At 49.0% G+C, this 26,446-nt stretch overlaps 1 protein-coding gene across 1 annotated transcript in view; it reads right to left on the bottom strand.

Moving 5' to 3' along the window:
- Positions 1–1,793: 1,793 nt before the first annotated feature.
- Positions 1,794–26,446, bottom strand: part of LOC149427463 (ribosomal protein S6 kinase alpha-6) — a 71,115-nt gene continuing 46,462 nt past the window's right edge. The window contains exons 11-15 of the mRNA XM_089668003.1: positions 22,660–22,821; positions 18,931–19,007; positions 15,485–15,602; positions 11,890–12,030; positions 1,794–3,297 (exon numbers count right to left, since the gene is read on the bottom strand). Of these exons, the coding sequence (XP_089524129.1) occupies positions 3,172–3,297; positions 11,890–12,030; positions 15,485–15,602; positions 18,931–19,007; positions 22,660–22,821 (624 nt within the window). The 3' untranslated portion in view covers positions 1,794–3,171. The remainder of the gene's footprint in view (positions 3,298–11,889; positions 12,031–15,484; positions 15,603–18,930; positions 19,008–22,659; positions 22,822–26,446) is intronic.

Genomic DNA, 26,446 nt, shown 5'->3' on the forward strand with positions numbered 1-26,446 from the left:
GCCATGTCTTTATGAAGTTGGTCCAAACTGGTTAACCAATGTCTATGGATCTAGTCCAAACTGGTCAACCCATTTCTTTATGGATCTCATAGAAACTGGTCAACCCATGTCTTTATGGATCTGGTTCAAACTGTTCAACCCATGTCTTTATGGATCTGATTGAAATTAGTCAAACCTCTTTATGGATCTGGTTCAGACTGGTGAAACTTTCTTTATGAAGCTGTTCTAAACTGGTCAGCCCATGTCTTTATGAAGCTGGTCCACACTGGTCAACTAAAATCTTTATGGAGCAGGTTCAAAATGGTCAAACGTTGTCTTTATGGAGCTGTTCCAGACTGGTCAACCCATGTCTTTATGGAGCTGGTCCAAACTGGTTATCTCAAGTTTTTATGAAGCTGTGTCAAATTGGTCAACCCAAGTCTTTATGGAGCTGGTCCAAACTGTTTAACCCTTGTCTTTCAAAAACTTATAAATAATTCCTCCAGGTCCAAGTAAAGAATTAAATAATTATACATGTGACATTTCAAAAGAGGGGAATCTCCGGAAAAATATGCATTTACAAAACTCTTGATTAGACATCAACCTCCTCTATAAGCAAGTGAAACCTATTATTTATGAGGACCCCAAATAGTAGAACTCCACCCAACATTACAAAACCATGATATTCCGGAGCTGGTCCAAACTGGTCAACCCATATCTTTATGGAACTAGTCTAAATTGGTCAACCCATGTCTTTATGGTGCTGGTCCAAACTGGTCAACCCGTATCTTTTTGGAGCTGGTCCAAACTGGTCCACCCACATCTTTTTGGAGCTAGTCTAAATTGGTCAACCCGTGTCCTTTATGGTGCTGGTCCAAACTGGTCAACCAATGTCTTTATGGAGCTGGTCTAAAATGGTCAAAACATATCTTTCCGAAGCTGGTTCACACTGGTCAACCCATATCTTTTTGGAGATGGTCCAAACTGGTCAACCCATATCTTTTTGGAGATGGTCCAAACTGGTCAACCCAGGTCTTTAGTGAGCTAATTCAAACTGGTCAACCCATGTATTTTTGGAGCTAATCTAAATTGGTCAACAAATGTCTTCATGGAACTGGCTTTGTACACAGGGGCCCAGTCATGGTAAAACAGAAAAGGTTCTTCACCAACTTACCACAAGGTTGGAAGATCACAGTTGTCTACAATGTCTTTGTATGAGGAATATTACCATTACCCTTCACTGAAGACACCTGAAGGCCATCATTTATAGAGGGGTCTACTGTATATACTATTGCCCATATACTACATTGGAATATGTACTGTATGGGAATTGTAGAGTGGGGGGAGTGTTAAAAACTCAATAACGCACTTCTGGGTCATGTGAGCAGGGGACACAATGGCTATTGGTGACAGTTCTCATCCCACAATGCACAGCTGCAATAGGTCATGTGACCCAACATGGCAGCTTTGGGACCAGGAGCCATCTAGTGGCAGAACCTGCTCTTTCCAGGTTTTAAATTCCTCTCCCCAGCTCCTCTCTTCTTCCCAATGACTCTAATTAAAGCAGGGCTCTAACGTTCTAGTCGAGATATGGGCAACGTAAAAAGTGACATGAAAGTACAACTCCAAAACTGGGATAAGAAAACACCAAAACTACACCTCAACATAACAAACGTCCCAATACACTTCACGGTGGAGTTCCTTCATGCTTATTGGCTGCCGAACCCCAGTCCATGCCGTCCGCTGTGCAACCAACGTAATAACGTGAAGAAAATGGACGTTGGAGCTTTGAAGGCTAATATTGTTGGGGGGGGTGAAGAAATTTTTTGTAAAATTTAATTATTGCTCTTTTCATTTTCAAATACATTCTGTAGGCATCTGAAGTACGCAGAACGAGGCCTCTGCGCACAGGTGAAAGAGGCTCCTCCCACTCTCCGAACGTCATCAAGATGAAAGCAGAACACACAATGAGCGTTGATGAGTCAGCGGAGGACGGACGAGCCAAGCGACCTTCTACACAAGTCAAAGGACTCAGCCGACCGATCCGTTCCACCCAGACCAGAGCTATGTTCTGATTGGATGAAGGCATAATTACCCAGAATGCTTTTAAGACTCAGGCAGAACCTCAGCTACCACGTTTTCCTACCAATACATCATTGGACTATTCTGCACAAATACACGGGACTAAGACACCGACTCGTTCTCCTGCACAAACGGTTCTACCGACACGACTTTTCCAACACTTTACGAGACGACGCATAAGATTTTGTTGTTTGTTACACCACAGATAAAAATTTGGCTTGTGCCACCCCCCCCACCCCCCCGCCTTCCCTGTGAGCCAGGATCCCAATTTATATTTTGGTTTTTTTTTTTTCAAATAATCGTTTCTACAAAAATATAAATTTTACCTGACCGGTAAAAATTATTCAATGGTACCGTGAAAACAAAATAAAAAAAGAAAGAAAAAAAAATAAAAATAAAAGCAATAATATTGATTACATGTGTACAATAGGTACAAACTTAATACAACAGAATTATTTACAACCCAACCCAAGAAAAATGAGTCTGTGGCCCCCCCGACTCCTCCCGTGGTGATGGTGGCAGGCACAGACAGCGACGCGCGGGAGGCGGGGACGAGTCTTTACAGCACGTTTGTTCTGATAAAACGCAGGAATTTTTGCCACGACGCCCAGTTTGGTTCCCCCGACCATTCGTGTAAAGGTCTAGAGACTACTGCATCCACGAGACGTACACAACCATGGCGACATGTTCACGCCGTTGCGCACAATCCTGTGAGAACATGGCGGCGGTCATGCGTTGTGAAGATTAGTAAGCGGTAAGTGAGCGCTGTTGAGGAGTGGAGGGAATCCTTGTTCTAGTCATTTTCCGGTATATATAAAATCTCTCCGGAGATGGACCGGCCAATGAAAATGCAGCAGAATCTACAGCGTTACAGTGAGCCCTCCGCAGCGGAGGTGACCTGGACAAGGAGGCGTATTCCGGTGCAGAGATCCGGCAAGCCGGTGACGTACCCTGATATTTATAATGAACACAGAATGGAGAGCACAGGATGAACCTCACGCCATGTGAATTCCACAAGAGACATGTACAGGATATTCAAGTAATGTAGGAACTCCACGCTCCGAGAGACCACGGCATGGACTTCCCAGGATTCAGCGGACACAGTTACCCCTATAAGTCTGTCGACGTTCGCTTTTTCATGCTACGCCGCTGAGCTAGATTGGAGGCCGCCACGGGCTCGAGTATTGGCTGAAATGTCTTGTGGTTCAGTGCCGAGTATGTAGCAGCCATCGCACCCTGGAGAGAAAAAATGGAAATGAAAGACAGAAGACGAAGAGAGGAAAAACTGAAGGAGAGAGAGAGGGAGGGGGGAGAGAGAGGGGGGAGGGGGGAGAGAGAGAGAGAGAGGGAGGGGGGGGGAGAGAGAGAGGGAGGGGGGAGAGAGGGGAGAGAGTGGACGGGGGGGAGGGGGGGCGAGAGATGGGGGGTGAAGGCGGGGGGGAGAGAGGGCGGGGGGGAGAGAGGGGGGAGAGAGAGAGAGCGGGGGAGAGGGCAGGGGGGAGAGAGAGGGCAGGGGGGAGGGCGCGGGGGGGGGAAGAAGGCGAAGGGGGAGAGAGAGGGGGGGGGGGCGAAGGGGGAGAGAGAGGGGGGGGGGCGAGGGGGAGAGAGAGGGGGGGAGAGGGCGGGAGGGAGAGGGCGCGGGGGGAGAGGGTGGGGGGAGGCAGGAGACATCATGGAACAGAGGAGAGGCAGGAGACATCATGGAACAGAGGAGAGGCAGGAGACATCATGGAACAGAGGAGAGGCAGGAGACATCATGGAACAGAGGAGAGGCAGGAGAGCTCATGGAACAGAGGAGAGGCAGGAGACATCATGGAACAGAGGAGAGGCAGGAGACATCATGGAACAGAAGAGAGGCAGGAGAGCTCATGGAACAGAAGAGAGGCAGGAGACATCACGGAACAGAGGAGAGGCAGGAGACATCATGGAACAGAGGAGAGGCAGGAGACATCACGGAACAGAGGAGAGGCAGGAGACATCACGGAACAGAGGAGAGGCAGGAGACATCACGGAACAGAGGAGGGGCAGGAGACATCACGGAACAGAGGAGAGGCAGGAGACATCACGGAACAGAGGAGAGGCAGGAGAGCTCATGGAACAGAGGAGAGGCAGGAGACATCATGGAACAGAGGAGAGGCAGGAGACATCATGGAACAGAGGAGAGGCAGGAGACATAATAGAACAGAGGAGAGGCAGGAGACATCATGGAACAGAGGAGAGGCAGGAGAAATCATGGAACAGAGGAGAGGCAGGAGACATCATAGAACAGAGGAGAGGCAGGAGACATCATAGAACAGAGGAGAGGCAGGAGACATCATGGAACAGAGGAGAGGCAGGAGACATCATGGAACAGAGGAGAGGCAGGAGACATCATGGAACAGAGGAGAGGCAGGAGACATCATGGAACAGAGGAGAGGCAGGAGACATCATGGAACTGAGGAGAGGCAGGAGACATCATGGAACAGAGGTGAGGCAGGAGACATCATGGAACAGAGGAGAGGCAGGAGACATCATAGAACAGAGGAGAGGCAGGAGACATCATAGAACAGAGGAGAGGCAGGAGACATCATGGAACAGAGGAGAGGCAGGAGACATCATAGCACAGAGGAGAGGCAGGAGACATCATAGAACAGAGGAGAGGCAGGAGACATCATGGAACAGAGGAGAGGCAGGAGACATCATGGAACAGAGGAGAGGCAGGAGACATCATGGAACAGAGGAGAGGCAGGAGACATCATGGAACAGAGGAGAGGCAGGAGACATCATGGAACAGAGGAGAGGCAGGAGAGCTCATAGAACAGAGGAGAGGCAGGAGAGCTCATAGAACAGAGGAGAGGCAGGAGACATCATGGAACAGAGGAGAGGCAGGAGACATCATGGAACAAAGGAGAGGCAGGAGACATCATGGAACAGACGAGAGGCAGGAGACATCATGGAACAGAGGAGAGGCAGGAGAGCTCATAGAAGAGAGGAGAGGCAGGAGACATCATAGAACAGAGGAGAGGCAGGAGACATCATAGAACAGAGGAGAGGCAGGAGACATCATGGAACAGAGGAGAGGCAGGAGACATCATAGAACAGAGGAGAGGCAGGAGACATCATGGAACAGAGGAGAGGCAGGAGACATCATGGAACAGAGGAGAGGCAGGAGACATCATAGAACAGAGGAGAGGCAGGAGACATCATGGAACAGAGGACAGGCAGGAGACATCATGGAACAGAGGAGAGGCAGGAGACATCATGGAACAGAGGAGAGGCAGGAGAGCTCATAGAACAGAGGAGAGGCAGGAGACATCATGGAACAGAGGAGAGGCAGGAGACATCATGGAACAGACGAGAGGCAGGAGGCATCATGGAACAGAGGAGAGGCAGGAGACATCATAGAACAGAGGAGAGGCAGGAGACATCATAGAACAGAGGAGAGGCAGGAGACATCATGGAACAGAGGAGAGGCAGGAGACATCATAGAACAGAGGAGAGGCAGGAGACATCGTGGAACAGAGGAGAGGCAGGAGACATCGTGGAACAGAGGAGAGGCAGGAGACATCGTGGAACAGAGGAGAGGCAGGAGACATCATGGAACAGAGGAGAGGCAGGAGACATCATGGAACAGAGGAGAGGCAGGAGACATCATAGAACAGAGGAGAGGCAGGAGACATCATAGAACAGAGGAGAGGCAGGAGACATCATAGAACAGAGGAGAGGCAGGAGACATCATGGAACAGAGGTGAGGCAGGAGACATCACGGAACAGAGGAGAGGCAGGAGACATCACGGAACAGAGGAGAGGCAGGAGACATCATGGAACAGAGGAGAGACAGGAGACATCATGGAACAGAGGAGAGGCAGGAGACATCATGGAACAGAGGAGAGGCAGGAGACATCATGGAACAGACGAGAGGCAGGAGACATCATGGAACAGAGGAGAGGCAGGAGAGCTCATAGAACAGAGGAGAGGCAGGAGACATCATGGAACAGAGGAGAGGCAGGAGACTTCATGGAACAGACGAGAGGCAGGAGACATCATGGAAAAGAGGAGAAGCAGGAGACATCATAGAACAGAGAGGCAGGAGACATCATGCAACAGAGGAGAGGCAGGAGACATCATAGAACAGAGGAGAGGCAGGAGACATCATGGAACAGAGGAGAGGCAGGAGACATCATAGAACAGAGGAGAGGCAGGAGACATCATGGAACAGAGGAGAGGCAGGAGACATCATGGAAAAGAGAAGAAGCAGGAGACATCATAGAACAGAGAGGCAGGAGACATCATGCAACAGAGGAGAGGCAGGAGACATCATAGAACAGAGGAGAGGCAGGAGACATCATGCAACAGAGGAGAGGCAGGAGACATAATGGAACAGAGGAGAGGCAGGAGACATCATAGAACAGAGGAGAGGCAGGAGACATCATGGAACAGAGGAGAGGCAGGAGACCTCATGGAACAGAGGAGAGGCAGGAGACATCATAGAACAGAGGAGAGGCAGGAGACATCGTAGAACAGAGGAGAGGCAGGAGACATCGTAGAACAGAGGAGAGGCAGGAGACATCGTGGAACAGAGGAGAGGCAGGAGACATCATGGAACAGAGGAGAGGCAGGAGACATCATGGAACAGAGGAGAGGCAGGAGACATCATGGAACAGAGGAGAGGCAGGAGACATCATGGAACAGAGGAGAGGCAGGAGACATCATGGAACAGAGGAGAGGCAGGAGACATCATAGAACAGAGGAGAGGCAGGAGACATCATAGAACAGAGGAGAGGCAGGAGACATCATAGAACAGAGGAGAGGCAGGAGACATCATAGAACAGAGGAGAGGCAGGAGACATCGTGGAACAGAGGAGAGGCAGGAGACATCATGGAACAGAGGAGAGGCAGGAGACATCATGGAACAGAGGAGAGGCAGGAGACATCATGGAACAGAGGAGAGGCAGGAGACATCATGGAACAGAGGAGAGGCAGGAGACATCATGGAACAGAGGAGAGGCAGGAGACATCATGGAACAGAGGAGAGGCAGGAGACATCATAGAACAGAGGAGAGGCAGGAGACATCATAGAACAGAGGAGAGGCAGGAGACATCATGGAACAGAGGAGAGGCAGGAGACATCATAGAACAGAGGAGAGGCAGGAGACATCATGGAACAGAGGAGAGGCAGGAGACATCATGGAACAGAGGAGAGGCAGGAGACATCATGGAACAGAAAAGAGGCAGGAGACATCATGGAACAGAAAAGAGGCAGGAGACATCATGGAACAGAGGAGAGGCAGGAGACATCATAGAACAGAGGAGAGGCAGGAGACATCGTGGAACAGAGGAGAGGCAGGAGACATCATAGAACAGAGGAGAGGCAGGAGACATCATGGAACAGAGGAGAGGCAGGGAGGCAGGAGACATCATGGAACAGAGGAGAGGCAGGAGACATCATGGAACAGAGGAGAGGCAGGAGACATCATGGAACAGAGGAGAGGCAGGAGGCATCATGGAACAGAGGAGAGGCAGGAGACATCATGGAACAGAGGAGAGGCAGGAGACATCATAGAACAGAGGAGAGGCAGGAGACATCATAGAACAGAGGAGAGGCAGGGAGGCAGGAGACATCATGGAACAGAGGAGAGGCAGGGAGGCAGGAGACATCATGGAACAGAGGAGAGGCAGGAGACATCATGGAACAGAGGAGAGGCAGGAGGCATCATGGAACAGAGGAGAGGCAGGAGACATCATAGAACAGAGGAGAGGCAGGAGACATCATAGAACAGAGGAGAGGCAGGAGACATCATGGAACAGAGGAGAGGCAGGAGACATCATAGAACAGAGGAGAGGCAGGAGACATCATGGAACAGAGGTGAGGCAGGAGACATCATGGAACAGAGGAGAGGCAGGAGACATCACGGAACAGAGGAGAGGCAGGAGACATCACGGAACAGAGGAGAGGCAGGAGACATCATAGAACAGAGGAGAGGCAGGAGACATCATGGAACATAGGAGAGGCAGGAGACATCATGGAACAGAGGAGAGGCAGGAGACATCATGGAACAGAGGAGAGGCAGGAGACATCATGGAACAGAGGAGAGGCAGGAGACATCATGGAACAGAGGAGAGGCAGGAGACATCATAGAACAGAGGAGAGGCAGGAGACATCATGGAGCAGAGGAGAGGCAGGAGACATCATGGAACAGAGGAGAGGCAGGAGACATCATGGAACAGAGGAGAGGCAGGAGACATCATGGAACAGAGGAGAGGCAGGAGACATCATGGAACAGAGGAGAGGCAGGAGACATCATGGAACAGAGGAGAGGCAGGAGACATCATGGAACAGAGGAGAGGCAGGAGACATCATGGAACAGAGGAGAGGCAGGAGACATCATGGAACAGAGGAGAGGCAGGAGACATCATGGAACAGAGGAGAGGCAGGAGACATCATGGAACAGAGGAGAGGCAGGAGACATCATGGAACAGAGGAGAGGCAGGAGACATCATGGAACAGAGGAGAGGCAGGAGACATCATGGAACAGAGGAGAGGCAGGAGACATCATGGAACAGAGGAGAGGCAGGAGACATCATGGAACAGAGGAGAGGCAGGAGACATCATAGAACAGAGGAGAGGCAGGAGACATCATAGAACAGAGGAGAGGCAGGAGACATCATAGAACAGAGGAGAGGCAGGAGACATCATGGAACAGAGGAGAGGCAGGAGACATCATAGAACAGAGGAGAGGCAGGAGACATCATGGAACAGAGGTGAGGCAGGAGACATCATGGAACAGAGGAGAGGCAGGAGACATCATAGAACAGAGGAGAGGCAGGAGACATCATGGAACAGAGGAGAGGCAGGAGACATCATAGAACAGAGGAGAGGCAGGAGACATCATGGAACAGAGGTGAGGCAGGAGACATCATAGAACAGAGGAGAGGCAGGAGACATCATAGAACAGAGGAGAGGCAGGAGACATCATAGAACAGAGGAGAGGCAGGAGACATCACGGAACAGAGGAGAGGCAGTAGACATCACGGAACAGAGGAGAGGCAGGAGACATCACGGAACAGAGGAGAGGCAGGAGACATCACGGAACAGAGGAGAGGCAGGAGACTTCACGAAACAGAGGAGAGGCAGGAGACATCATAGAACAGAGGAGAGGCAGGAGACATCATGGAACATAGGAGAGGCAGGAGACATCATGGAACAGAGGAGAGGCAGGAGACATCATGGAACAGAGGAGAGGCAGGAGACATCATGGAACAGAGGAGAGGCAGGAGACATCATGGAACAGAGGAGAGGCAGGAGACATCATGGAACAGAGGAGAGGCAGGAGACATCATGGAACAGAGGAGAGGCAGGAGACATCATGGAACAGAGGAGAGGCAGGAGACATGATAGAACAGAGGAGAGGCAGGAGACATGATAGAACAGAGGAGAGGCAGGAGACATCATGGAACAGAGGAGAGGCAGGAGACATCATAGAACAGAGGAGAGGCAGGAGACATCATGGAACAGAGGTGAGGCAGGAGACATCATGGAACAGAGGAGAGGCAGGAGACATCATGGAACAGAGGAGAGGCAGGAGACATCATGGAACAGAGGAAAGGCAGGAGACATCATGGAACAGAGGAGAGGCAGGAGACATCATGGAACAGAGGTGAGGCAGGAGACATCATGGAACAGAGGAGAGGCAGGAGACATCATGGAACAGAGGTGAGGCAGGAGACATCATGGAACAGAGGAGAGGCAGGAGACATCACGGAACAGAGGAGAGGCAGGAGACTTCACGGAACAGAGGAGAGGCAGTAGACATCATGGAACAGAGGAGAGGCAGGAGACATCATGGAACAGAGGAGAGGCAGGAGACTTCATTAAACAGAGGAGAGGCAGGAGACATCATGGAACAGAGGTGAGGCAGGAGACATCATAGAACAGAGGAGAGGCAGGAGACATCACGGAACAGAGGAGAGGCAGGAGACTTCATGGAACAGAGGAGAGGCAGTAGACATCACGGAACAGAGGAGAGGCAGGAGACATCATGGAACAGAGGAGAGGCAGGAGACATCATGGAACAGAGGAGAGGCAGGAGACTTCACAAAACAGAGGAGAGGCAGGAGACATCATAGAACAGAGGAGAGGCAGGAGACATCATGGAACAGAGGAGAGGCAGGAGACATCATGGAACAGAGGAGAGGCAGGAGACATCATGGAACAGAGGAGAGGCAGGAGACATCATGGAACAGAGGAGAGGCAGGAGACATCATGGAACAGAGGAGAGGCAGGAGACATGATAGAACAGAGGAGAGGCAGGAGACATCATAGAACAGAGGAGAGGCAGGAGACATCATGGAACAGAGGAGAGGCAGGAGACATCATAGAACAGAGGAGAGGCAGGAGACATCATGGAACAGAGGTGAGGCAGGAGACATCATGGAACAGAGGAGAGGCAGGAGACATCATGGAACAGAGGAGAGGCAGGAGACATCATGGAACAGAGGAAAGGCAGGAGACATCATGGAACAGAGGAGAGGCAGGAGACATCATGGAACAGAGGAGAGGCAGGAGACATCATGGAACAGAGGAGAGGCAGGAGACATCATGGAACAGAGGTGAGGCAGGAGACATCACGGAACAGAGGAGAGGCAGGAGACTTCACGGAACAGAGGAGAGGCAGTAGACATCATGGAACAGAGGAGAGGCAGGAGACATCATGGAACAGAGGAGAGGCAGGAGACTTCATTAAACAGAGGAGAGGCAGGAGACATCATAGAACAGAGGAGAGGCAGGAGACATCATGGAACAGAGGAGAGGCAGGAGACATCATGGAACAGAGGAGAGGCAGGAGACATCATGGAACAGAGGAGAGGCAGGAGACATCATGGAACAGAGGAGAGGCAGGAGACATCACGGAACAGAGGAGAGGCAGGAGACATCATGGAACAGAGGAGAGGCAGGAGACATCATGGAACAGAGGAGAGGCAAGAGACATCATAGAACAGAGGAGAGGCAGGAGACATCATGGAGCAGAGGAGAGGCAGGAGACATCATGGAACAGAGGAGAGGCAGGAGACATCATGGAACAGAGGACAGGCAGGAGACATCATGGAACAGAGGACAGGCAGGAGACATCATGGAACAGAGGAGAGGCAGGAGACATCATGGAACAGACGAGAGGCAGGAGACATCATGGAACAGAGGACAGGCAGGAGACATCACGGAACAGAGGAGAGGCAGGAGACATCACGGAACAGAGGAGAGGCAGGAGACATCACGGAACAGAGGAGAGGCAGGAGACATCACGGAACAGAGGAGAGGCAGGAGACATCATGGAACAGAGGAGAGGCAGGAGACATCATGGAACAGAGGAGAGGCAGGAGACATCATGGAACAGAGGAGAGGCAGGAGACATCATGGAACAGAGGACAGGCAGGAGACATCATGGAACAGAGGAGAGGCAGGAGATATTGGTGACACACTAACTTGTACAAAAGATAAAAATTCCTAAAGTGAACCATCAGCCAAAGTCTTTTTTTTGTTCGTTGTGGATGGAGAGCAGAAAATGTAGAACCTCGGCTATGTTATATATAGTCTGTGTCCCTTTTTTGGGGTCCCCTCACCTCCTGTCCTGGACATCACACAGCAATGGGGATGAAGTTCCCCCATTGGGGACACAGACGGAGCTTCTAACATTGTCCCACTCCATCCAAAACTAGAAAACCAAAAATAGAACAAAGCTGCAGCAAAGCGCCCTGCGCTCGCTCCGTGTGACCCGCTGCAGCATGATACTCTCTATGATGGGATGAATGTATCTTCTCCCAGGATTCACAGCAATGAGCGCCGGCCGTTACCTTGACCAGGTGAGGTGCATCGTGCCGGTTGAGCTGGTATAGAGGGAGCTGGTCTCTGCAAGCTATCCAGGAATGCTTTAATACCTTCTCTGCCGTGTATCGCTGATGAGGATCAACATGGAGCATGTGAGAGAGCACATCCTGCAATCATCAGGAGGGAGAAATAAAGACATGTCTACAGCATGACCGCTTTATCACTGATATCTTATTCACACAGCATCATCATATTCCACCGAGCAATAAAGGAGGATTCACACAGGTACACCCATCAGGGACCTACTTGTTTGGGAGAATATGAAAGAACACATCCTCAGCATCCCTTTAGATGTGTATGGCCACTGGGTGCCACTACTGCCTACTGGGTGTTCAAAGTTTACCTGCCCAGTTTTCTGATCAGTTTCTTGATTACAGTCCATTACAATATAATCATGTAATTGATCAGCAGATTGCACAACTAGCGTCTGTAGCAACCAGGGGCAATCAGGGAGGAGCATGCACATCTAAAAGGTTGCCTGGGATGTGTTCTTTTATATAAAGCTCCCGAAACAAGATCCAAAAGAAGGTTGCTGTGTCATTTACTGGAGACAGCCAGCCTCTCACACTAAACTCGACCTTACTGTGAGGCAAAGACCATCAGATGGGACCTAGTGATGACATATCACTTGGATACAAAATGGTTTCATTAAACATTTTAAATACATGTACATCAGTGGGGGGGTTATACAATATCTTCCAGAATTGAGTCCCCCCCTCCCCCGGACTGTATACAATATATATATATATATCTCCTAGAAGTGAGTCCCCCCTCCCCCGGACTGTATACAATATACAGGTGAAATTCACAAAATGAGAATCTGGTGCAAACATTCATTGATTTCAGTGCAGCAACTTAAAAGGTGACACTAATATATGAGACTCATTCCATGCAAAGCAAGATAGTTCCAGCCGTGATTTGTCATCATTGTGATGATTATGGCTTACAGCTCATGAAAACCCCAAATCCACAATCTCAGAAAATGAGAATATTGTGAAAAGGTGGAATAATCTCGGCTCAAAGTGTCCCACTCTAATCAGCTCATTCAGCCATAACACCTGCAAAGGGTTCCTGAGCCTTAAATGGTCTCTCAGTCTGGTTCAGTAGGAATCCCAATCATGGGAAAGACTGCTGACCTGACACCATCATTGACACCCTCCATAAGGAGGGAAAGCCTCAAAAGGGAATTGCAGAAGAAGTTGGATGTTCCCAAAGTGCCATATCAAAGCACATTAATAGAAAGTTATGTGGAAGGGAAAAGTGTGGAAGAAAAAGGTGCACAAGCAGCAGGGATGACCGCAGCCTGGAGAGGATTGGCAGGAAAAGGCCATTCAAAAGCGTTGGGGACTTTCACAAGGAGTGGACTGAGGCTGGAGTCAGTGCATCAAGAGCAACCACACACAGACGGATCCTGGACATGGGCTTCAAATGTCGTATTCCTCTTGTCAAGCCGCTCCTGAACAACAAACAATGTCAGAAGCGTCTTACCTGGGCTAAAGAAAAACAGACCTGGTCTGCTGCTCAGGGGTCCAAAGTCCTCTTTTCTGATGAGAGCAACTTTTGCATCTCATTTGGAAACCAAGGACCCCGAGTATGGAGGAAGAATGGAGAGACCCAAGGACCCCGAGTATGGAGGAAGAATGGAGAGGCCCAAGGACCCCGAGTATGGAGGAAGAATGGAGAGGCCCAAGGACCCCGAGTATGGAGGAAGAATGGAGAGGCCCATGGATCCCCGAGTATGGAGGAAGAATGGAGAGGCCCAAGGGCCCCGAGTATGGAGGAAGAATGGAGAGGCACAAGGACCCCGAGTATGGAGGAAGAATGGAGAGGCCCAAGGGCCCCGAGTATGGAGGAATAATGGAGAGGCCCAAGGACCCCGAGTATGGAGGAAGAATGGAGAGGCCCAAGGACCCCGAGTATGGAGGAAGAATGGAGAGGCCCAAGGACCCCGAGTATGGAGGAATAATGGAGAGGCCCAAGGACCCCGAGTATGGAGGAAGAATGGAGAGGCCCAAGGACCCCGAGTATGGAGGAAGAATGGAGAGGCCCAAGGACCCCGAGTATGGAGGAAGAATGGAGAGGCCCAAGGACCCCAAATATGGAGGAAGAATGGAGAGGCCCAAGGACCCCGAGTATGGAGGAAGAATGGAGAGGCCCAAGGACCCCGAGTATGGAGGAAGAATGGAGAGGCACAAGGACCCCGAGTATGGAGGAAGAATGGAGAGGCACAAGGACCCCGAGTATGGAGGAAGAATGGAGAGGCACACACTGCAAGATGCTTGAAGTCCAGTGTGAAGTTTCCACAGTCTGTGTTGATTTGGGGAGCCATGTCATCTGCTGGTGTTGGTCCTCTGTGCTTCATTAAGTCCAGGGTCACCGCAGCCGTCTACCAGGAGATTTTGGAGCACTTCCTGCTTCCTTCCACAGACCAGCTTTATGGGGACGCTGACTTCATTTTCCAGCAGGACTTGGCTCCGCCCACACTGCCAAAAGCACCAAAACCTGGTTCAATGACCGTGGGATTACTGTGCTTGATTGGCCAGCAAACTGGCCTGACCTGAACCCCATAGAGAATCTATGGGGCATTGCCAAGAGAAAGATGAGAGACATGAGACCGAACAATGCAGAAGAGCTGAAGGCCGCTATTGAAGCATCCTGGTCTTCCATAACACCTCAGCAGTGCCACAGGCTGATAGCTTCCATGCCACGCCGCATTGAGGCAGTAATTGCTGCAAAAGGGGCCCCAACCAAGTACTGAGTACATATGCAGCTTCTACTTCTCAGAGGTGCGATATTGTTCTATGTACAATCCGTGTTTTATTGATTGCATGGAATATTCTCATTTTCTGAGATTGTGGATTTGGGGTTTTCATGAGCTGTAAGCCATAATCATCACAATGATGACAAATCACGGCTGGAACTATCTTGCTTTGCATGGAATGAGTCTCATATATTAGTGTCACCTTTTAAGTTGCTGCACTGAAATCAATGAATGAATGAATGAATGAATGAATGCACCAGATTCTCATTGTTCCAGTTTCACCTGTATATATATATACACACACACAGTATCTCCCAGAAGTGAGTCCCCCCTCCCCCAGACTGTATACAATGTATATATTTAGGTGGGGGAGGTATTATTTGCGCACATTACATTTCATCTGTAGCAGCATCCCAGGCAGTTCAGATGCTGCATTTGCGCCTCTTTTGACGTAGCGTCTCCTATGGAGGTCCTACTGAACTGCAGGCAGAGCCGGTCACAAAGCCTTTAATGGCCAGACTCTGCATGACAGTTACAGGCAGAATCTAAAAAGAATGCCCACCAGCGCTAGTCAGTTATACACAGGCAGCCAACAAGCAGGCAGTGTTAGGATCCCTTAGAAAGTCAGACTGCTCTCTGGGCTGAGTGTCGGACACTCTGTAATAAATGTTTATTTGATAAAGACATAATTTACACAGATAAAACGAACCCCCAAAACCATCATAGCTCCCCTTTAAAAGAAAAAAAAAAAATAGTCGTCAGAAGTCCAGTGATTGGAGGAGAAGCAGAGCTCCGCCTACCTTTGCCGCGTCAGACACGGTGTCCCAGTTGCCTCCGCTCAGTGAAAAGTTCCCGCTTCCTATTCGCAGTAAGATTTCCTCCGGCGTGTCGTTCGGCCCGTTGGCAAACGGCGTGTACCTTGAAGAGGAGAAGAGTCACATGACGGGGAATGTTACATCCAATGACATATGAGAGATTCCCACCACACGTGGAATGTTTCTATTTTCATCAGTTGGGGACAGGGTTCAAGAACCCCCCCCTCCCCCACCTGCCCTTGGATGCAGCAAGAACTGTATATGGCAGCACAGCAGCTAAAAAGTTATCACCTCCGCCTGGCAGTACTGGGGCCGTCAGTTCGAAGCCCAACCATGGCACCACCTGCCTGGAGTTTGCATGTTCTCCCTGTGCCTGCGTAGGTTTCCTCCAGGTACTCTGGTTTCCTTCCACTGTCTAAAGGCATGCTGGTAGGTCAAGTGGATCCTTTCTAAATTGTCCCTAGTATGTACGGATGTGAGTTAGGGACCTTAGATTGTACGCTCCTCGGTCCGGACACTTTCCCCCCCTTCCAGTGCGGACACTTTCCCCCCCTTCCAGTGCGGACATTTCCCCCCCCTTCCAGTGCGGACACTTCCCCCCCTTCCAGTGCGGACACTTTCCCCCCCTTCCAGTCCGGACACTTTCCCCCCCCCTTCCAGTCCGGACACTTTCACCCCCTTCCAGTCCGGATACTTTCCCCCCTTCCAGTCCGGACTCTTTCCCCCCTTCCAGTGCGGACACTTTCCCCCCCCTTCCAGTGCGGACACTTTCCCCCCCCTTCCAGTGCGGACACTTTCCCCCCCCTTCCAGTGCGGACACTTTCCCCCCCTTCCAGTGCGGACACTTTCCCCCCCCCCCCTTCCAGTGCAGACACTTTCCCCCCCTTCCAGTCCGGACACTTTCCCCCCCCTTCCAGTCCGGACACTTTCCCCCCCCTTCCAGTCCGGACACTTTCACCCCCTTCCAGTCCGGACACTTTCACCCCCTTCCAGTCCGGACACTTCCCCCCCCTTCCAGTCCGGACACTTTCCCCCCCCTTCCAGTCCGGACACTTTCTCCCCCTTCCAGTCCGGACACTTTCCCCCCCTTCCAGTCCGGACACTTTCCCCCCTTTCCAGTCCAGACACTTTCCCCCCCTTCCAGTGCGGACACTTTCCCCCCCCCCTTCCTGTCCGGACACTTTCCCCCCCCTTCCTGTCCGGACACTTTCCCCCCCCTTCCTGTCCGGACACTTTCCCCCCCCTTCCTGTCCGGACACTTCCCCCCCCTTCCTGTCCGGACACTTCCCCCCCCTTCCAGTCCGGACACTTTCCCCCCTTCCAGTCCGGACACTCCCCCCCCCTTCCAGTCCGGACACTCCCCCCCCCCCCCTTCCAGTCCGGACACTCCCCACCCCCCTTCCAGTCCGGACACTCCCCCCACCTTCCAGTCTGGACACTCCACCCCCCCTTCCAGTCTGGACACTTTTACCCCCCGTTCCAGTCCGGACACTTTCCCCCCCTTCCAGTGCGGACACTTTTCCCCCCCCCCTTCCTGTCCGGACACTTTCCCCCCCCTTCCTGTCCGGACACTTTCCCCCCCTTCCTGTCCGGACACTTTCCCCCCCTTCCTGTCCGGACACTTCCCCCCCCTTCCAGTCCGGACACTTCCCCCCCTTCCTGTCCGGACACTCCCCCCCCCCTTCCAGTCCGGACACTTTCCCCCCTTCCAGTCCGGACACTCCCCCCCCCCTTCCAGTCCGGACACTTTCCCCCCCCCGTTCCAGTCCGGACACTTTCCCCCCCTTCGTTTTTAGCATTTTTTTGAGACAGATAAAGCTTTATTTTGGTGGTATTTATTCACCGCTGGGAGTTTTATTTTTTTGCTATATAAATGAAAAAGTCCAAAAATGTTGAAAAAAAAAGTGTTTTTCTTATAAAATGTTGCAAATAAATAATCTTTCTACATAAATCTTGGCCAAAATGTATTCAGCTTTGTAGTAAAAAAAAAATTAACCCAAATTCGTTTATAACCAAAAATGATAATTTTAAAAAAAAATGTTTTACATTTTTATTTTTTTTTAATATTATTTGTTTTTTTTTTTTTTTTTTACATACTGTCACCCTAGCAGTGTGGGGTCACCATGGTGACTCTGTACTACTTGTGGGGGGTGATGAAGATTTTTTTTTTTACACTGATTGCTTTTATACCCATAAAGGCTGTAAGAGGAATCATTTCTCCTTCTCTCTGCATTCCTGCAGCCATTGAGAAATACTGTGTGAGCTGTGATTGGTCACAGCTTGTCATATGGTACAAGACTGTTGTGAATGGCCCTGTACCATGTGATCTCTGTGATCATTCACAGATTTCACACGTAGTAAGCAATGATGTCAGAGGGGAGTGTGCACAGGCAGGGAAGCGGGAGGACGTTTATAAACAGCCACCCGCTCCTGCACTGCCACCGTCCGGCCGTTTATGTACATGGGCGGACGGGAAGTGGTTAAATTTGGACCCGGGAAGATCTGTAAGTACATAAACGGATAGAAAACAAACACCTGGCGCTAGGAATAATAAGTAAAACAGCTCATGAAATAAGTCTGTTGGGGGGGGGGTAGAAACAGGTGGACGAGCCTTGGATTTAGCACCCCCTCCCCCCCCCCCCGGCTGCCCACCTAAACTGTAAAAAAAACGCAGGATGGAGATGTTCACATGCTGCATGCAGCATTTTTAACCCGGGGTGCAAAGTTTGACAAGCAGCACCGCTTGTCAACTGAGTTCAATGGCGCCACAAACGCGTGCAATGTACAGGATTGGGGAGCAGCGGTGTGGCATTACAGGGTTATATCAGGTGGTGTGGAGGCAATAGAACACCTTACTGCCTTGCTGAAAAGAACTGCGACTGGAAGGATAGAACCTGACCAGGGGCGTACTGACAACTCATGGGGTCCCCGGGCAATAGGGGATCATGGGCCCCCTGTGTCTTTGCCCAAACTCAAACCACACCCAAAAAAGCCTATGAAAGGTACCAGGGGCATCTCATGGGGCCCCCTACTGACCCTGGGCCCTCGGGCACTGCCCCAGCTTCTGAATGGTCAGTCCACCCCTGAACCTGACACAGGTACAGCCGGGACTGACCTGGACTGGAGAATGGCTCCCGGGGGTTTGTAGGGTGCAGGCGCTGGCACAGGAAGGACTTGGCGGGGTACTGGAAGTGAGCCTGAGCAGCTGATTGGGTACAGCGGGGGAAGAACCTAGCCTCCCCCGCTGTACCCAATCAGCTCCTTTAGGCTCTCTCCTTCCAGTTCCAGCACCTCTCCTCGAGGACGTCAGTCAGCTTCCTTAGTGACAGGTTCAGACAAGCATGCTGACAGTGAAGGCACTGAGGCCTGGACAGGGCCAGATGCGGTCCAGGGGCCACAGTTGGCTCAGGTTTAGAACAGAGTGATCTTACCCGGCCAGCATAGTATAAAGCAGCACTCCGAGGCTCCAGATATCGCAGGCAGCGTCGTAGCCTTGTCTCATCAGGACCTGCAATCAGACAATGGCATTATATGCGACACATCCAGGGCTCCACAGGGATTGGTCAGCACAGCAAAGAGAGACGGTCAGAATCCTACAGCGACCAAAATCCTGCATGCCTGATCTCTGATTGGTTGCTGCCCATTCTAAACTCTGCAAACTACCAATGCTAAATATATAGAAAGATATTACCCCCCCCCCCCAGGGGGCCGTACAGATCATTCATCGAAATGAGGGACAAAAAAGAAAATCCAAAGTTTTTATTATTTCCGCAAGTGACAACAAAAATAAAATCAAAGGTGTGACGGGAGTGACTTTTGGGGGTGGGGGGACCCCTGTCTCTGCTCCCCAAATCCCTCTTATGTGTAAGTCACCCTGTGCCTGTTAGGGTGCTCTGTCCTGATATTGTGCAGACATGTATAGGTGGGGTGGGGGGTTGTCCATTGTTCACTGCCACTTGGTTGCCCCATTGTGTCCAACTATTATGGGATGTATGTGTTCCCCTATTGTCTACTGCCACATGGTGTATCCCATTGTTCTATTGTGTGTCTTGGGTTGGTGGGGGGTGGTTCCTGCAGCCCTTCCCCCTGATGGGACGGCCTGCTGATGTGTTTCCTGTCCCTGGTTGTATTTCCCCGCCCTGTGTATATATCTTGTGTTTGTCTTAAAATAAAGCAGTTCACTTCCAGTCTTAACAGAGTCTGGTGCTGTCTTGTCCTGTATGGTCAGCGGTGGGGTCCGTGGATGGTGTTCAGACAGGGAAACGGAAATACCCTAGCACAGTCAGGGTCCGGTTCCATTATAAAAGGCATCCCACAAGTTTGGGGGGGGTCACCAATTCCCCTTCATCGGAGTTGAAGACAATGGGGTACATAGTTAGTCTGGCTGAAAAAAAGTCCATCCAGTTCAACCATTAAAAAAAAAAAAAAAAGCTATAATCCTACACCCAGTGTTGATCCAGAGGAAGGCAAAAAAAAAAACAGCTCCTGCAACTCCTCCAGGGGAAAAAATTCCTTCCTGATCCCCCGAGAGGCAATCGGATATTCCCGGGATCACCTTCCCCTATAAATGTTATATCCGGTTATATTCTGTGTAGATTTACAAAAACTGGAGCACTCGGAGTCAGGAGCAGCTGTGCATGGGAGCCAATCAGCTTCTGACTTCAGCTCGTTCAATTAAGTTTTGGCAATAAAACCTGGAAGCTGATTGGCTTCTATATAGAGCTGCACCAGATTCTGCACTCTCCAGTTTTAGGCTAGGTTCACCCCATACAGTGCAGGAAATGTGTATTTGCTCCCCGGCTGATGCTGAATGTTCGCCCCTCACACAGAAATGATCGGTCTAACAATGGAATGTTCGCCCCTCACACAGAAATGATCGGTCTAACAATGGAATTTTCGCCCCTCACACAGAAATGATCGGTCTAACAATGGAATGTTCGCCCCTCACACAGAAATGATCGGTCTAACAATGGAATGTTCGCCCCTCACACAGAAATGATCGGTCTAACAATGGAATGTTCGTGTAACACTGAGAGACAGAATACAACAACAAATTCAGCAGAAATGCGTCTAACAAATGATGACGGATCTGCATGTTCATGAGGGAAAGAAGGATTTGATCCCCTTCACAAAACATGACTTAGTACTTGGTGGCCAATCCCTTGTTGGCAATCACAGAGGTCAGACGTTTCCTGGAGTTGGCCCCCAGGTTCGCACACATCTCAGGAGGGATTTTGGCCCACTCCTCTTGGCAGATCCTCTCCAAGTCATTAAGGTTTGGTGGCTGACGTTTGGCAACTCGAACTTTCAGCTCCCTCCACAGATTTTCAATGGGATGAAGGTCTGGAGACTGGCTAGGCCACTCCAGGACCTTAATGTGCTTCTTCTTGAGCCGCTCCTTTGTTGCCTTGGCCGTGTGTTTTGGGTCATTGTCATGCTGGAACACCCATCCACCACCCATTTTCAATGCCCTGGCTGAGGGAAGAAGCTTCTCACCCAAGATTTGAGGGTACATTGCCCCGTCCATCGTCCCTTTGATGCGGTGCAGTTGTCCTGTCCCCTTAGCAGAAAAACTCCCCCCAAAGCAGAATGTTTCCACCACCATGTTTCACAGTGGGGATGGTGTTCTTGGGGTCATAGGCAGCATTCCTCCTCCTCCAAACACGGCGAGTTGAGTTGATGCCAAAGAGCTGGATTTTGGTCTCCTCTGACCACAACACTTCCACCAGTCCTCCTCTGCATCATTCCGATGTTCAGTGGCAGACTTCAGACGGGCCTGGACATGTGCTTTCTTGAGCAGAGGGACCGTGCGGGCACTGCAGGATTTCAGTCCTTGTCGGCGTAGTGTGTTACCAATTGATTTCTTGGTGACTGTGGTCCCAGCTGCCTGGAGATCATTGACAAGATCCTCACGTGTAGTTCTGGGATGATTCCTCACTGTTCTCATGATCATTGACACCCCACGAGGTGAGATCTTGCATGGTGCACCAGACCTAGGGAGACTGACACTTGTTTTGTGTTTCCTCCATTTGTGAATGATTGCACCAACTGTTGTCACCTTCTCACCAAGCTGCTTGGCCATAGTTTGGTAGCCCAGTCCAGCCTTGTGTAGGTCTACCATCTTGTCCCTGACATCCTTGGACAGCTCTTTGGTCTTTGCCATGGTGGAGAGTTTGGAATCTGATGGTTTGATTGCTCCTGTGGACAGGTGTCTTTTATACAGGTAACACAATGAGATTAGCAGCACTCCCTTTAAGAGACTGCTTCTAATCTCAGCTTGTTACCTGTATGAGAGACACCTGGGAGCCAGAAATCCTGCTGAATGATAGGGGATCAAATCCTTCTTTCCCTCATGAACATGCAGATCCGTCATCATTTGTTAGACGCATTTCTGCTGAATTTGTTGTTGTATTCTGTCTCTCAGTGTTACACCGAACATTCCATTTATAGACCGATCGTTTCTGTGTGAGGGGCGAACATTCCATTGTTAGACCGATCATTTCTGTGTGAGGGGCGAGCATTCCATTGTTAGACCGATCATTTCTGTGTGAGGGGCGAACATTCCATTGTTAGACCGATCATTTCTGTGTGAGGGGCGAACATTCCATTGTTAGACCGATCATTTCTGTGTGAGGGGCGAACATTCCATTGTTAGACCGATCATTTCTGTGTGAGGGGCCAACATTCAGCATCAGAGGGGAGCAAATACACATTTCCTTCACTGTAAGAATTCGGGGGGTTGCTGGGGGGACAAATGCAGAACAGAAGGTTTTTTTTATACCTTAATACACAGAATGCATTAAGGTAAAACAAGGTGTTACTAAACAGTAAAATCAAACTGTAGATGCAGCAAAGCGTGATTGGACACGGCTGATCACACGATCGAGCCGACATCTTTGGCTCTTTCCGTGATCGGTGATCCGCTGTGTCCGAGGGACACAGCGCACCGCCGATCGCCGCGCATGCGTGGTCAGAATAGGAGGGTGTCATATGACGTCCTCCCAGAACAAGAGAACCACCTTGCGTCCATCCTATTACTATGGCGGGAGGGAGGCGGTTAAATTTGCTTTTTTCACACATTAATAGGAAGAGAAGAGCTCCCTGGTGTTCATGAACCCCCTATGAAACAAGACACTGAAGGGGGTCACAGTTCTCATCACCTCAGGGGCCACAAAGTTGGCCGTATAACACGGAGTCAGCAGCAGCCCGTTGTCTCCTCTCAGCTGCTTGGCAAAGCCAAAGTCACATATTCGGATGGAGTCTGCGTTGCTGGAATCGTCCATGTAGAGGATATTACTGGGCTTCAGATCTCGATGAACCACCTGTCAGAGCAAAGAGAACCTGTTATATAGAGAGGAAGCAGTGACTGCCAGATACATAGCAACCTACAAATCAGCTACACAACACCAGCACAGGACCAGCAGAAAGAGTCCGTCTAATGTATCGATAATGACAGTGAACTAAAAATCGACACATTTCCATCATGAACAAAGGGAATTCATAGCACATATCGTCGTTTTGGCTTTTCAATTTACAACAGAAGGATAACTGCCTAGAGATAGAAGGTGTCATAGTTACATAGTTAGTCTGGCTGAAAAAAGACAAAAGTCCATTCAGTTCAATCATAAAAAAAAGTTATATTCCTACACCCACAGTTGATCCAGAGGAAGGCAAACAACCCAGCAAAGCACGATCCAATCTCCTCCTGCTGGGGAAAAAATTCCTTCCTGATCCCCCGAGAGGCAATCGGATATTCCCTGGATCACCTTTCCCTACAAATGTTATATCCAGTTATATTCTGTGTATCCAAGAAAGAATCCAGGACTTTCCTACAGCAATCCACTGAGCTGGCCACAACCAACTCTGGAGGGAGTCTATTCCACATTCTCACAGCTCTTACTGTGAAGAAACCTTTCCGTGTTTGGAGATGACATTTCTTTTCCTCCAGATGTAAATAGCGCCCCCTTGTCCTCTGTGATGACCTCAGGGGGAATAACAACACCGAGTTCACTATATGAACCACTGATGTATATATACATGGAGATCATATCCCCCCCTTATGTATTATACATGGAGATCATATCCCCCCTTATGTATTATACATGGAGATCATATCCCCCCTTATGTATTATACATGGAGATCATATCCCCCCTTATGTATTATACATGGAGATCATATCCCCCCTTATGTATTATACATGGAGATCATATCCCCCCCTTATGTATTATACATGGAGATCATATCCCTCTTATGTATTATACATGGAGATCATATCCCCCTTATGTATTATACATGGAGATCATATCCCCCCTTATGTATTATACATGGAGATCATATCCCCCCTTATGTATTATACATGGAGATCATATCCCCCCTTATGTATTATACATGGAGATCATATCCCCCTTATGTATTATACATGGAGATCATATCCCCCTTTATGTATTATACATGGAGAAAATATCCCCCCTTATGTATTACACATGGAGATCATATCCCCCCTTATGTATTATACATGGAGATCATATCCCCCCTTATGTATTATACATGGAGATCATATCCCCCCCTTATGTATTATAGATGGAGATCATATCCCCCCCTTAAGTATTATACATGGAGATCATATCCCCCCCTTATGCATTATACATGGAGATCATATCCCCCCCTTATGTATTATACATGGAGATCATATCCCCCCTTATGTATTATACATGGAGATCATATCCCCCCTTATGTATTATACATGGAGATCATATCCCCCCCCCTTATGTATTATACATGGAGATCATATCCCCCCTTATGTATTATACATGGAGATCATATCCCCCCTTATGTATTATACATGGAGATCATACCCCCCTTATGTATTATACATGGAGATCATATCCCCCCCTTATGTATTATACATGGAGATCATACCCCCCTTATGTATTATACATGGAGATCATACCCCCCCTTATGTATTATACATGGAGATCATATCCCCCCTTATGTATTATACATGGAGATCATATCCCCCCTTATGTATTATACATGGAGATCATACCCCCCTTATGTATTATACATGGAGATCATATCCCCCCTTATGTATTATACATGGAGATCATATCCCCCCCTTATGTATTATACATGGAGATCATACCCCCCTTATGTATTATACATGGAGATCATACCCCCCCTTATGTATTATACATGGAGATCATATCCCCCCCTTATGTATTATACATGGAGATCATATCCCCCCCTTATGTATTATACATGGAGATCATATCTCCCCCCCCCCTTATGTATTATACATGGTGATCATATCCCCCCCCCCCTTATGTATTATACATGGAGATCATATCCCCCCTTATGTATTATACATGGAGATCATATCCCCCCCCTTATGTATTATACATGGAGATCATATCCCCCCTTATGTATTATACATGGAGATCATATCCCCCCTTATGTATTGTACATGGAGATCATATCCCCCCCTTATGTATTATACATGGAGATCATACCCCCCCCCTTATGTATTATACATGGTGATCATATCCCCCCTTATGTATTATACATGGAGATCATATCCCCCCTTATGTATTATACATGGAGATCATATCCCCCCTTATGTATTATACATGGAGATCATATCCCCCCCTTATGTATTATACATGGAGATCATATTCCCCTTTATGTATTATACATGGAGATCATATCCCCCCTTATGTATTATACATGGAGATCATATCCCCCCCTTATGTATTATACATGGAGATCATATCCCCCCTTTATGTATTATACATGGAGATCATACCCCCCCTTATGTATTATACATGGAGATCATATCCCCCCCTTATGTATTATACATGGAGATCATATCCCCCTTATGTATTATACATGGAGATCATATCCCCCTTATGTATTATACATGGTGATCATATCCCCCCTTATGTATTATACATGGTGATCATATCCCCCCTTATGTATTATACATGGTGATCATATCCCCCCTTATGTATTATACATGGAGATCATATCCCCCTTATGTATTATACATGGAGATCATATCCCCCCTTATGTATTATACATGGAGATCATATCCCCCCCTTATGTATTATACATGGAGATCATATCCCCCCCTTATGTATTATACATGGAGATCATATCCCCCCCTTATGTATTATACATGGAGATCATATCCCCCCCTTATGTATTATACATGGAGATCATACCCCCCCCCTTATGTATTATACATGGTGATCATATCCCCCCCTTATGTATTATACATGGAGATCATATCCCCCCTTATGTATTATACATGGAGATCATATCCCCCCTTATGTATTATACATGGAGATCATATCCCCCCTTATGTATTATACATGGAGATCATATCCCCCCCTTATGTATTATACATGGAGATCATATCCCTCTTATGTATTATACATGGAGATCATATCCCCCTTATGTATTATACATGGAGATCATATCCCCCCTTATGTATTATACATGGAGATCATATCCCCCCTTATGTATTATACATGGAGATCATATCCCCCCTTATGTATTATACATGGAGATCATATCCCCCTTATGTATTATACATGGAGATCATATCCCCCTTTATGTATTATACATGGAGAAAATATCCCCCCTTATGTATTACACATGGAGATCATATCCCCCCTTATGTATTATACATGGAGATCATATCCCCCCTTATGTATTATACATGGAGATCATATCCCCCCCTTATGTATTATACATGGAGATCATATCCCCCCCTTAAGTATTATACATGGAGATCATATCCCCCCCTTATGCATTATACATGGAGATCATATCCCCCCCTTATGTATTATACATGGAGATCATATCCCCCCTTATGTATTATACATGGAGATCATATCCCCCCCTTATGTATTATACATGGAGATCATATCCCCCCCCCTTATGTA

This window comes from Staurois parvus, unplaced genomic scaffold (genome assembly GCF_062004578.1).
Source record: "Staurois parvus isolate SC_StPar_1 unplaced genomic scaffold, SC_StPar_1.0 ptg003737l, whole genome shotgun sequence".
In the NCBI taxonomy this organism is placed as follows: domain Eukaryota; kingdom Metazoa; phylum Chordata; class Amphibia; order Anura; family Ranidae; genus Staurois; species Staurois parvus.